We start from the raw sequence: 13,760 nt of genomic DNA, 5'->3' as shown, positions 1-13,760 counted from the left end.
GGGCCCATGGCAGAGATGGGCAGGGTGATACATGCTCCAGGCTGAGCTTGACTACCCCTAGGATTGAAGGAAAAGCCTACAGACCAGACCCACCTCCCATCCCCCAGTTCAGAAAGAGTGCTCCTGCCCTAGGGGAAGGCTGGTCTGGCCCATCCCTCAGCTTTTGACCTCTAGGCAGATATAGTTTCTGAGAATTTGGCTGCCAGACCCCAAGACTGGCTGCTGCTGTGTGGAGGGAGGGAGCGAGAGAGGGAGGAGGCCCCAGAGCAGAAAGCCACCACACTTCCTCCCCAGCTTCCTCCTGTGTGGCCTCGAGATCTTCTTCTCTGGACCCTTACAAGTGAGCACATCGCAGCTTCGTGGTTTCCTGTTTTCAGTGAAATTTACTCTGAGCTCCAGGCTCCATCTTTATCCTGGACCACACGCTCCGCCCCCAGGGCCCCGAAGACATCCTCCCTGCTGCTAAGGAGGAGGGGCAGGAGGCCAAGGAGCCCCCTAGACTCGCCTGGGGGTGGGGTGGAGGTGCCCTGGGATCATCGCACCTGCCTCTCAAGGGGCTGGGAGGGACACTGGGGCCTCCGGAGAGTTGGCCAGGCAGGGTGAGACCGAGGCAGGAGGCCAATGGATCACGGCACTGGCTGAGGCCCTCAGAAGGAAATCTGTGCTTTGATGCCCCAAGTTACTGTTAAGAAATAGATCAGGAATTATAAGGGTCATCATTCCTGTAACCTTCTCATGCTCCCATTTAATAAAGACAACCTGCCTTTATTCCCTCCAAGGGAGAGACCAATGGAGGGGAGTTGATGCTCTGAACACATGTTGTGGGGCCCACGGGGGGCCCACGTGTTGGATTGGGCTGGCCCTGCCTGGGGGGGTCAGTGATGAGGGGCGCTGGGGTAGGTATGCAGGAACTTGGGGGCCTGCTTCTCAAAAGCCCAGCTCTGGAGTCAAGGAGCCAAGGCACTGCTTTCTCCTGTGAGGGCTCTGTCTCAGGAATGCATCGTAGAGAGACGGCCTACAGAGAGGTCCAGTCATTCTCCATCCCAGCTTGGGCATTGCTTCCTGGAAGGGGCCTTCCTGAGTGTCAGCTAGAGCTCCCCAAGGCTGGTCTGACTGTGATTTCTCAGGGAGGTCCAGGGACATAGCAGGGGGTAGAAAGGGACTGGGGTTGCCTGCCGGGACACCAGGTGCAAAGGCCTCTTGAGAAGTAGGCACTCACAGTCCAGCTTGGCGGGTGTCCCAGCCCACAGAGGGCACTGGTCATCTAGCCCTTCCACTGGGTAATCCCTGGGCCTGCTTGGCACAGTTGCCTCTCTTTCCTGTACGGATGCTAGTCTCCCTAACTATTCCAGGAGTTCCAACAGGGTAGTGGGTCCGATAACAGGCTATCCTCCGCACCCAGTCTCAGAGCTGACAGCTGAAGCATAGCCATGGGGTGAGGGGTTGAACCAGGATGCCAGGGTCCTGTTCTCTGGACCCCTCCCAGGGCCCCCCTCTGGCTTCCCACCAGCTCCGCTTCTTAGCGGTTCTGTCCGTGCTTGGTGGGATCTCCTGAAGAGCAACGTGATGTCCTGAGCTTGTGCAGGCGGGGGGCAAAGGTTTCATTCTGTCTCGCCATTCTGATCTAGTGGTCTTACTTCCTAAAATACATGTTGGGACGGATTCTGAAGTAGCAATGTAGCTTAAGGAGAAAATGCTGACATCAGCTAGCCACGTGCCCCGGGCACCTGATGGAGAAGTGGCAGCTGGTGGGTTATCTGTTGGCCTTTTCTGTTAGAATACTGTGTTTTCCAAAACACTTACACGTGTTAATGTTATCACTTTTTGGATTCCCCCTCCCCCACCAGATAATGCTGGGAGGCTTTACTGTGTCCATTTTATGCGCAGGAAAACCGAGGCTCCAAAACATTTGTGTCTTGTGACAAAAAGTGAATGTGGAACTGGGACTAAGACCTGGGTCTTCTGCTTCTCAGGCCTGTGCTCCTTCCTCTTCACTGAACTGAATGGCATCAGAGGCCAAGACTCAGAACCTCCCAGGACCAGGGCCGGGGGTCGGGGTGGGGGGGGCGGTGAACCTGGGCCCACAAGCCCATGGTTCCCTTTCCTTTGCTTCATTCTTGCCACTCCCCTTTCTGCCTGGCATCCCTGAAGCCACAGGACTCCTGGTGGGCACGAGGGCCTGTGCTTGCTTATCATGGTGGAGGGGAAGGGAGATGCTCCTAGCTGACCAGAGAGCCCCAGGGTCTCTGGGAGGCCCTGAACAGGTTGCACACGGCACATTTGAGCTGCTGCAGGACAGCCCTCAAGACGCAGGGCAAGGGAAGGATTTGAACATCACCATGCTGGGCCAGAGAAGGCTGGCTTAACTTGGTGTGCAGCACAGGGAAGGGGCCAGGCTGGGGCTTCCTGAGCTTGAGCCAGCGGAAGCAGCGGGGTCGAAGTTTAATACACAGAAGAGCTCTTGGCCTTAGAGATAGGAGGTCAGCTGCCAAGGGCAATGTCCCCGGCTCACAGACTTTCTCTAGGCTACCGCTGGCAACTCTTGGACCAGCAAGTGGGTGGGGGGTGATCACTGTCCTCCCTGGACAGGTGACTTCTGCAGGTTCCCACCAGCCTGAGATGCCAGAGCTGGTTGGCTGGGATTTGTGTGGCAGGGAGGTCCCCCTGACAGGCCCTCCCCCCATCTTCATCCTCCTGCCAAGGTGCCTCTGTGACTGGGGCTCAGCTCCTGACCTCCCAGTTGCCTTCCGCCCTTCCTCCCCAGGCCCGGCCCTTCCTCTTGCAGAGGCCTCCCTGATAGCCCCTTAGACCCCTCCCCCCAGCCTGGCCTCCCTTGCCTGCAGCCTGAAGCTAGCCAGAGAGCAGAAGCCGTACAATGACTTCCCCTGGCTGGGTGGCACACCATTGTGTGACAGGCCTGGGTTGGTCCGGATGCCCCCTGCTACACAGCTGTTCTTAGCTCTGGGTGATACAGGGCTGAGAGCTGGGTGGGGACAGGAATGTACGGTTCACAGGAAATTGGGGGGAGGGGGCCAGGGTCAAATGAAAGGATAGGAGGGCTCAGATACAAGATTTCTCTTGGTAGCTGAATACCAGGCCACTTGCTAAGAGAACTTCACTCCGGAAGTCACAAACACAAGTGATGTCTTATCCTGAAAACCTTCCCGGGCTCCTGGCTCCAAGTTCCTGGCACTTCATCACATCACCAAGTGGTAACTCTCTGTTATGTGTCCATCTCCCCACTAGTCTGGGGGCCCCTTGAGGACAGGACTGTACCCAACTCATGTCTGACTTCCGAGCCTCTGGCACGGGCCAGGCGCGTATTTCGTGTTGAATGAATGAAAGAATAAAGGAACGACCCTTAACTTGCCCTTGTGAGGTTGGTCCTGTGCCAGGGAGGGCTGGCTTGGACCAGCTGATAACTGCAGGTGGAAACAAGATGGTGTGCAGGTCTGCCGGGCATCTCTGGACTGATAACGTGCAGAATGGCGCCCACCCCTAGGACCATGGTGACCTTTTCTGGAGCCTTGGGAGGCTGCTCAGGGCTCTGGCTGGTGCAGGAGGGCTCAAAACAACCCTATTCTCAAACAGCCATCCAGTGAAATCTATGCAACAGGAGGGAAGGGACCCCGTCTGGTCACCTCTGGCTTGGTGACCCTCAATTTTGTGTTTGACTCTGGGGATTCACTGTCTAGAGGGGACAGTCAGATCACTGGAAGCAAATCTTTGTGGGTCCAGTGCTCCCCGGAGGCAGATGCCCATCATGGCTGGGCGCTGGCAGCTTGTGCCCTGTCCTCACCCTGGCTCAGCCGTACTGGGAAGGACTGGAGGGGGCACATGGGCAAGTGGTGCGATCAGCCCATAGGCAATGTCAGCCCAGAGGCAATGTCACCAGGAGGAAATATAGATAGAGTCACACTCTTGGCTCTGAATGCTGCCACGGGCTCCACAAACCCGCCCCTGGTCATTTCTTGCTCTTGGGCCTTTGTTTAGGTGGATCTCTGGGTCCCTCATACGCCTTGTTGTGCTAACAATGACAGAGTGACAAGACAGCCCAGGCATCACCTCCTCCAAGAAGCCTTTCCCGAGCCCTTGTTAGTGCTCCTGAATGCAGGCCCATCCGCATGTTGGCCTCTGAACCCGGAGACCCTCACTGCGTCCCTTCCTCGGCTACCTTCTACGGTGGCAGGGACCACCACTGCTTCCTCTGGGTATCCCTGGGGCCTGGCACATACTGGGCATTCAGGGAACACTGAGTGGCTGCCTAAGCAAACGAACAAATGTATGAATGAACGGATATGCTCCAGGGCTCAGTTCTCAACTCTGCTCTGGTCCCGGCAATTCTTCACTGTCACATGTCCCTTACAGAAGTCAAATACCAGGGATCTTTCCTCTACCTGAAGAAGCCAGAAAAAAAGTTGATAGATTCCTTTTGACCTAAAAAATGTCTCCTGTAAATCTTTCCCCAGCTGGCCCTGATGCTGTCTGTCCCTATCATGGTGTAATAGCCCAGGAGCCATATACATATCATCTTGGTCATGGCCTCAGGGAAGCCGAGGCCTGATTGAGTCACCTGGAAGGTGCTTTCTGGGGTCCGAGCTGGTGATGGCCAGAATGAGGAAGCCAGAGAAAGGGAGGTTATGCCTCTCACCATCCAACTTCTCGTAGTCCCATAGCAGGGAGCTGGGAAGCCTGAGATTGGCTTCAAGGCGGGACCCAAATGTCAGGGACCCATGTGTGAGGAGGCAGAGTTCATGGGTTTCCACTGGACTAGGCTGGGTCTCTGATGGTGGTGGTTGGGGGTGGGGGCGGTCAGAGTGTCTGTCAACAGATGAAAACTCTTTCTGGCCACAGGGACCAGTCCCAAGTTCTGTAGGAACTGCTTGAGTAGCGGCCCACCCATTCCTGGTGGTTAAATGTGGCCGGGGTGATTTCACATTTCCCCAATTGTCATTTCTTCTGAAGACCAAAAGGAAGCCAGATGTCACCTGTAAAACTCAGTGTCTCCGAATGTCCTGGGTCTCACTGACTGCCTCCCCAGGAAACTCCAGGGCTTTGAAGTGTAGGGAAGGGGGGAGCAGGGGTGAAATTGGTGTGTTCGCTGGTCAGGACAAGAAGCAGCACAGGCTCTCAGTTTTCCACCCCAGATCTGTTCTCTACCCTTCCCTCGTTAACAAGCTCTGCTTTTGTCAGAGGCAGTGATATATCAGGCTCCCACATAATAAGCCAGTTCTGACAATCCTATCATTTTTTTCCAATCTCCTTTGGAGTGAGGGTGCCCATGTGAATCTTTTCTGGCCACAGACATAAGCAGAACTGTGGAAAGTAGTTCTGGAAAAAAAATTTTGCTTTCTTGATAAAGGGGCAGAAGTGGCTTGCATAGTTCTTTGTGTTGTCATTTCCTGCCTTGAATGCTGACATGATGGTTGGTGCTTTAGCAGCCATCATGCAGACATGGGGGAAAGCTCAAGAGGCATTAGCTTTGACATCACAGAGCACAAAACTAACATTTGTAATTCTCTCTAGAATTTCTGTTACGTGTATAAAATGCATCCTGATTTGTTGATGACTTGAGTTAAGTATCTATCACTTGTAGCCAAACATGTCGCTAAATGCCACTGGGAGATGACTGGGATGGTGATTTGCCCTGAAGCTAGGTACAGGTAGAGAGGGTTTGTCAAAACTGAGTCCTTCCATGTCACTAAAGTAATGGATAGCCCTACATGTCCCCCCCTCGAGTAGTCATATGTGTCTTGTAAATATGTCTCTGGCTCACTGGGTGGGGATGGCGAAAGTGATTAGTGGGGACACCTGGCCACTCTGGAGCTAAGGATGCCCACCCAGGGTGTGCCCACAGCCAGTCTCATACCCTTGGCATCTCAGAATGTGGTTTCCTGGGATTGGTCAAATTTCATCTTCCTCCCCAGAGATAGTCCAGATAGACAGCCCAGCCCAGGCCTACTCTGACTCCATAGTCCATAGGGCTGCTGCCAAGGGGGAGGGGTCTAGCAGAGTCTCCCATCAGGGACCAAGGGACAGGGCTGAGGCCTCATTAATGATCAGGTTCCTAGGGTGGACAGAGCACAAAAATGTCCCCAATCCTTTATACCTCCCTGTATCCACACTTTTTAAAATTCATTTGCAACTTGTTCCTCCAAAAGAGAGGGTGGAGTTTTCCACACCTTGAACCTGGACTGGCTTTGTGACTTGCTTTGGTCAACAGAATGTGCTAGAAACAACCTCATTCCAGTTCCAAGCCTGGATTCAAGAGGCCCTGCATGCTCCCACTGTCCCTCTTGGACCCTTGCTAGCTCCACTTGAATAAGCATGGGCTAGCCTTCTGGAAGAGGAGACACAGGTGGCCCTGTCACCCCGGCCGATAGGTGGATGACCCCCCAAACCCCAGTCATCTAATGATACACAGCTGCCCCCCGCAACCCCACATAGGCGGGAGCCCAGCTAAACCAGGTCTAAATCGCCAGTCTGCAGAGTTGGCGCCAAATCAGTGATTGCGTTCATCCCTGCATGTGGTTTGGTTTGCACTGCGGCATTATCGCGGCCACATGCATCTGACACAGTCCTCCTCCTCAGGGTCTACTGAGCACTTCTGCAGACATGAGCTCACTCAATTCCCCAGACACCACCTAAGAGGAGACATCACCTCCCTTTTCCGGATGACGAGACCGCATCCCGAGAGGTTCCAACTTGCTGGTGATTGCACAGCCAGCTCACAGCGCTCCTGACTCCAAACTTCACCCCCTTGATGGGCACACGGCTCCCACCCCGGCCCATCGCCCCCAGACCATCTCGCCATCCAGTACCGCAGGGCGCGCCTCCTTCTCCAACCTTGCAAACCTCCCACGTTGCCTTGGGCGGGACCTTGTCCATTCAAGCACCAGACGGGACCAAGAGCATCAGTCCCTTCCGACATGGACATATTGCAACAGTGTGTCACATCAAAGTGACAGAGGGGAAGGGGCCAGAGGGCGCCTTTCCTGTCTGGTACAGAGTGTGGGTGAATGCATGCTCGCAGGCACACGGCTTGGCAGGTAGAGTGAGGGTTGGCCAGGCCCCAAGGTGTGGGCTCGCTCTGCACCATCCCATAGAACTGCTGGACCAAAGAGGGCTGAACAGAGACTCTGAGTGGTTACAGATACAGGATGACAAGCACATGAGTTCTGCACGTGCGGGTCCTCCACAAACACACGCAGGTCCTCCACAAACACATGCGCAGGTCCTCTATAAATACACAGAGGTGGACCTTCTAAAGGCACAACAAAGGACTTGTCAAAGATTCACCCACCTCGGACATGCCACTCCCACCCCCTACAGAAGGCGGGTCCTTCAAGCACCCTCCCCTCCCTGCATCTGCCTCCACGGCTCACCGACAGGGTGGGGGTGCCTTCGTCCTCCACCGTCACCACCAGGTGGTAGAAGCTCCGGTGCTCACGGTCGGGCGGGGCTGGCCGCGTGGAGATCTCACCACTGATCCGGTCCATGCGGAAGGTCATATCCTCATTGCCCTCAGTGATATAGTAGGACAGCACGCTGTTGATCCCGATGTCACGGTCGGTGGCTCTCACCTGGACCACAGCAGTACCCCCGCCCACGTTCTGCAGGGAGAGCAGGAAAGGGGGCTGTCGGTGGTGAGCATGCTGTGGGCACCCACTATATGCAAGGCTATGTGACTTCACAGACTCTTCTTGGCAGCCCTGGCAGTTAGATAGGATGCTATCCCCATTTACAGATGAGAAAACTGAGGTACAGAGAAAGGTCACACTGCCTGTCTGTGGCAGAGCCCAGGTCTGACTCTTGGAAGGCTGGTCTGAGACCCGGCCTTTAAACCCCTCTCCTATCCTGCTTTCTCGGACGTCCAACCTGGCCTGACACCCAGCAATGCTGGGGAAAAAATTTCCCTCAGTGCCTCAGTCTTAAGAATGAGTAGTAAATGCACTGTCTTGTTTAAAAGCAGCTCTCCAGGGGATTAATCCCATTTCCCGCTTTCTCTCTCCTCCTGTCTCCTCTTCACACCTCCTGCAAAAAACGACTGCATCCCAGGAGCTGGCATTAGGGCTGGAATTGTGAATGACCAGGACACGCCCCCACCTGCAGGGTCTGAGAGCCCAGCGGTCCAAGCAGACCCTTACACGGGTGCTTCACGGTCACTCACACCCACTGCCCACCCTGGACATCCAGCTATCCGGACACAAGAGCTGTCCTCACCTCGTTCACACTGACATTGTACCCTAAAGGGCTCTCGATCACTGGAGGGTTGTCATTGACATCCAGAATGGTCACCTGTAGGATGTGGTCCTTCTTCCGTGGAGGGGTACCACGGTCAGACGCTACAACCTGGAGTGGGGAGAGGAGAGAGGAGACTGGATTCAGGGTTAAAGGAAGGGGAAGAACCTGGAATATGGAGTCTGAAAGGGCAGTCTGTCCAGTGCGGAGGACCAGTAGGGCAGAGAGACGCTTGGGTCCATCCCTGCCCGTGGGTGGTCTGCCAGCCCTGGGCTCTCCCTGGAATTTTTTTCTTCCGCCCCATGCTGCAAACAATCCTTGCCCAATTGTTGTCTGACATGGAACCATCATTCGGAATCTGGTTCTGGTGTGTCCAGTCTTTACCTTCTGGTCCTACCCTGGACTGTATTCTGGTCTATGCCAGCCCTTGACCATGACCTGGGCCTGTGACCAGACCCCGGGCTCCTGCTTTTAGCTTCAAATAACTCTGTTCCACGCACTCCTATCTGAACCCTGGCAGATAGAGAAAGCCTCCCCTAACCTTTTCGGCAATGAACTAGAGTTTTCCCCACAGCCCAGGCCTGTCCCTGGGACCCCAAATCCTTCCTGGATGCCTGAGGAGCAGTGAAAGGGCTCTCCAGGCTTAGAGCCCTGCAGGAATGCAGCCCTGGGGTCCCCGGAGTCACAGGGAGCAGGCCAGCCACAGCAGCTCAGCAATAATGGTGGCCTCCGGGACTCCTCACACTTGTGCTTGTTTCTCACCAAGGCAGAGGCTGGCCAGGGAGGGGTTCTTCTACCCATTGCACAAGAGGGGAAACCAAGGCCCAGGGAGAGTGAACAACTTGCCCAAAGTCATACTGCCTGTGGAAGAGTCAGGGCTCTATCAGCTCTGCCAGGCCTTCTCTCCTGGCTCCTATAATAGGGACAGACACCTCTGCTGCTTCCCGCCCTGGGGACCAGAGACATGGGAAGCCAACTGCCAGGCTGTGCCAAGCTCTCTCCTGGAAGGTCAGCAGAGATCCCCGGCTCAGGGGGTGTTTCTCACCTTGAGGATGTAGTGGTCTAGCTCTTCTCTGTCCAGAGGCCTGGCCACAAACACTTCACCAATGGAGTAATTGGTGGTGACGATATCAAAGGCCCCGGCGACGTTGCCAGAGGCCAGGGAGAAGACCACCTGTGGGGGGGGGGGTGTACGAGAAAGTGAGGAGCACAGGCCACAGGTCAGGCTGATGGTCCCTCCCCTGCCCTCCCAGGCCCTCTGCTCGGTAAGGGCATTTGAAAAGAGAACATTTGATGCAGAGGTAGAAAATGTGTGCTGTAGGCCCACCAAGGCAGCACGGGACCTGTGGCAGGTTCCTGGGGTAAGAGAGGTCAGCATTACCAGCCTAGGGGCCAGAAGAGTGGGTATGAGTCCTGCAGCACAGACGTTTCCCAGGACAGAGGTGGGGCGGCACTGAGACTTCTGGGGGCCCTGCTGGGACATGGGCTGCATCTGGCCCTCACAGCAATGGTCAGGAGATGCTCTTTCCAGTTTGCAGACAGGAGGCTCAGAAACAGGCAACAATTGGCCAAGGTTACACAGCTTGCAAATGACTAAGAGAATGAAGATTTGAATGCCTGTGCTTCTGATCCTAAAGCTACTGCCTCCCCAAGAGGTGTACAAGCCATCTTTGCGGGATGTGGGGAGGGCAGAGGGAGAGGAGAGAGAATCTTAAGCAAGCTCCATGGTCTGTGTGGAACCCAATGAGGGGTTTGATCTCATGATCTTGAGGTCATGATCTGAGCCAAAATTAAGAGAAGGCTGCTTAACCAGCAGAGCCCCACAGGGACCCTAAACAAGCAAGCCATTTTTAAATGGTGGGAACCTCCTCAAACATGTCACTTGATTAAAGCAGCGGGAAGACTAATACAGTCTACCACCCGTCCTCCTTGTGCACTGGGCCTCCAAACGTGGAGTGTGTGTGGAGGGAGCACTTCCTGCCATGGCACAGGTCCCCCAAAGCTGGGAGGAGGAGAAGCCTATCCTCTCTGAGACCTGGGGCCATGTGGGAAGGCCTGGCACACAGGGCCGAGATGCTGAGAGGTTTGTGGATCAGGTGACAAAGGAGTCAGCAGGAAGGATGAACGCCCTCTGCTCTCAGCTTGCTGTCAGGGGCTGAGCTGGAGCCAGCCTTCGTACTCCATGTTCACGTACCCAGGCAGGGCCAACAGCCTGCACAGCTCTGCCTCCTCTTCTCTCCTTGACCATGGAGCAGGGTGAGGGCAGGGCTGTGCACCTGGGGCTGGGTGGAGCCTGGCCATCCCTCCTCTAGTGGGAGAGGCTACGGGAGCCTCCTTAAGACACGGAAGAGGCAGCATTTTACTTGGCACGCACCTGCCCATTGCTGCCGGCGTCAGGGTCCCGGGCCTTGAGGGTGGCCACAAGCTGGCCCACGGGGCAGTCCTCAGGCACGCTGACGGCCGAGTCGGAGGTGAAGTCAAACCAGGGACTGTTGTCGTTCTCATCTAGCACCGTGATGTAGACCTGGGGGTGGGGAAGGCAGCCAGAGACCCACCGCCTCCTTCTGCTTCCTGACTCCAAACACCAGGCTCCCACCGTGGGCGCACAGGGGCCCAGAGCTGAGAGTTCTAGAAAGTCAGCTAGCGTTCAGGGCTTGCCTGGGCCGATCAGGACTTGGAGGTGTTGAGCACATTTCCCATAGCCGTGGGATGGGGGAGGGCCGCACCCACTCAAATGCTGGGGCCAGCACAGCAGGGTAGAGTCCAGGGAGGACTTAGTGGTGGTAGGGCTGAGCACTGGAAGGCATGGGCCTTGGCTAAAGGGGACAGAGGCTACTCAGAAAAAAAAAAAAAAAAAAAAAAAAAATACACTGAGGAATGCCAGCTTGGCATCGATAGAGCTTCCTGTTTTTCAAAAGGAACTCGGAATCCAGATTTTTATGAGGAATTATGTGGTGATTAATAAAAATTAAAGGAAAAACTTATGTGCCAGCTGGTCAAAACACATCTGGCAGCCAGATCTTGCCCAAAGGCCTCTTCGCTGGCGCATCTGGATTACAGGGACGGAACTGGGGCTTTGGAACAAGAGGGGGCCATGAGGTAGCCTGGTGGTCCCAGTGGGGAGAGGGGAGGAATTTCCATGATCAGATATAAACTGGGAATGTGCAAATTGCATGCAAAGGGCATATTGTTTTGTATTCTGTAGCTTTCAACCCACAGATGGCCAAGAGTGCCCCTTAGGCTCATGGACGGGAAGGTTCAGGTAGGGTGGGAGGGGCTCAGGTTTGGGGAATCCCAGGAGGGGCTTGCTCCCACGGCCCTGCCCCAAGCCAGACCTCATCCTCTCCCTCCCTGAGCCTGGGGTACAAGGGCTCCCAGGCGGCATATAGGGGCCCCCATGGGGAGCCTGGGGAACATCGCTGCCACATAGGAGACCCCTTTCATCCTCCCCGCCCCCCAATCAGGTCTTCCTTCTTCTCCATCCTAGCCATGCCTCCATATTTTTAGGGAGCTGTCAGTAGCTCGCTAAAAATAGGACAAGCAGGACAAGCAGCCCAGGCTTGGCAGCACGACCAACTCCCCCATTTACTAGCTGTGCGACTTGGGAAAAAATGATTCAACCTCTCTGATTTTCCACTTCCTTAGTTGAAAGTATAGACAAAAACACATACAGCATTGGGATGCCTTGGGGAATGAATGAACAAAAGAAAAGGTCAGGGTGGTAAAGGTGGTCCCCATCCTGCTTCGTGCCTGGGAGATTGGCATGCTCTCATACTCCAAGGCTTTGCCCATCCCTCATGATTTTGCTCAGGGTGTTCCGTGATGTCCCAGAGCCCCAGTCTGCTCATCTGTGAAATGGGCCCAGTAATGCCCACCACGCTATTCCTAGGGCAGAACCAAACAAGGCCTCTGTGCTCTAACTCCTCCAAACTCTTTTGCTCGGCTCAAGACCTTGTCCAGACTTCCTGGGCTTTGTCCCACCACAGAGCTTTTGCATACGCTATTCCCTCTGCCTTTATGTGCTTCCTTCTTGGTTGGGTAAATGTCTGTGCTTTCTGCAGATCTCAGCCTGAGTCACTTCCTCAGGGAAGCCCTCCTCGATTTCCCAGACGTCTTATTATAGACTTTCTCCTGTAGCATATACTGACTGGTGTGGTAACTTAATCAACAACCCTCTCCTACTGTATCTTATGTCTGTGAAAGCAGGGACTATGTCTAATTACAGTTTCCTGTTGTGCTCTGAGCCCAGCCCAGAGCCAGGCACACAGTGGGTATTTCCTCTAGGATTACCACTGTGATGCTGTTTGTGAGGTGCTCCCGGCAGCAGAGTCAGCCTCAGCAGTAGGGCTAATCCATAGGATTAGATCTGGGTCTGTGTTCCCACCCAGGGCCTCATGGTCCAGATCATCTTCTCCTGGCCCCAGGGGTGTGAAGGCATTATTCGAGAGCCTGTCCACGGGTGCCCCTTCCTAATGCCTCCCCACCCCCCCCCCCCAGGGCCCATGGGGGCTGCCGGGGTCAGGGAGGAGTCAGGTGTAGGTGAGCTGTGGTTTGGGGGTTCCGGCCTTGCAGAGGAAATGGTGCTACCTTTAAAAGGCCCCTCGGGCTGCTTCACCCTAGCATCTCCAGCAATGAGTGCCTGGTGCCAACAGGGCTGCTGTATTTAGGGCAGTGGGCCCCGGGGCCTGGGAGGAAGCCAGGGCAAAGCAAAAACCCATAGGTCCTGCTTCCTGGAAGAGGGTTTAGTGATTATGGAGATACAGGGCGTGTGCTTAGGGTGCCCCCAGCGGTCTAGGCAGAGGAAGAGGGTTGCCTCATCTACAGACAGGCTCCAGGAGCCTTGGTGGGGAGCAACCTGGCCATCCTGGCTGCTTATCAGCATCCACCCGGCCTCAGCATCCCGACTCCCCATCAAAATGAGGGGAGAGCTGCAACTGGGCCCATTTTACAGATAAGGCTTCCGAGGCCCAATGAGAGGGCCCCATTTAACCTGAGCCTCAGCTCCTCCAGCTGGGGTGGCCAGGAGCCTGAGCTGGGAGGTGCGGGACACGGTGCCCGCCTAGTATCCACCACTGAGGGTTCTGCTCAGCGGTTACCCTCTGGGAGCACTGGGGGGCCACGGGGAGCTATGCAGCTCATGGCTACTCTTGGTCTCCCTACCCCCCAGGCTGGCCCTGTGGATGGAGGGGGCTTTGGGATACAACTAGGTCACAACCAGGGCCACTGGAACTAAGCACCTCTAGCAAGCAGTGGTGCAGAGACCCCCCAAGCAGCTGCCTTGGGCTCTTAGCCTGGACAGTCAGTTGATTTCTGTCCCTCTAGGTTAATGTGATAGGGACCCAGTTGGGAGTGAGAGTGTAGCTATAACCAAGGCTGTGGGTTAGCCGGACGCCCCAAGTGATCCACAGATGGCCTCAGACCGGACCAGCTGCGGCCCACGCTCAAGGTACTGTTAATATCCTGTTAATATTGCTGCAGGATGCCCACCTGGTAGACCCCTCCCTCTCGGGCCCACCCCC

General features: G+C 55.4%; 1 protein-coding gene across 6 annotated transcripts in view; it reads right to left on the bottom strand.

The window, feature by feature from the left end:
• Window positions 1-13,760, bottom strand: part of CDH23 (cadherin related 23) — a 350,388-nt gene that overhangs the window by 65,119 nt on the left and 271,509 nt on the right. For 5 of the 6 annotated variants that reach the window (XM_045083456.1, XM_045083463.1, XM_045083457.1 and 2 more), the window contains 4 exons: window positions 10,616-10,765; window positions 9,287-9,415; window positions 8,224-8,352; window positions 7,386-7,613 (listed from right to left, as the gene is read on the bottom strand). In XM_045083456.1, the coding sequence (XP_044939391.1) occupies window positions 7,386-7,613; window positions 8,224-8,352; window positions 9,287-9,415; window positions 10,616-10,765 (636 nt within the window). The other variant, XM_045083460.1, reaches the window with a different exon arrangement.

Source organism: Mustela putorius, unplaced genomic scaffold (genome assembly GCF_011764305.1).
Source record: "Mustela putorius furo isolate JIRA1106 unplaced genomic scaffold, ASM1176430v1.1 tig00000698_pilon_pilon_pilon, whole genome shotgun sequence".
In the NCBI taxonomy this organism is placed as follows: Eukaryota; Metazoa; Chordata; class Mammalia; order Carnivora; family Mustelidae; genus Mustela; species Mustela putorius.
This window is presented reverse-complemented; position numbering and strand designations above follow the sequence as displayed.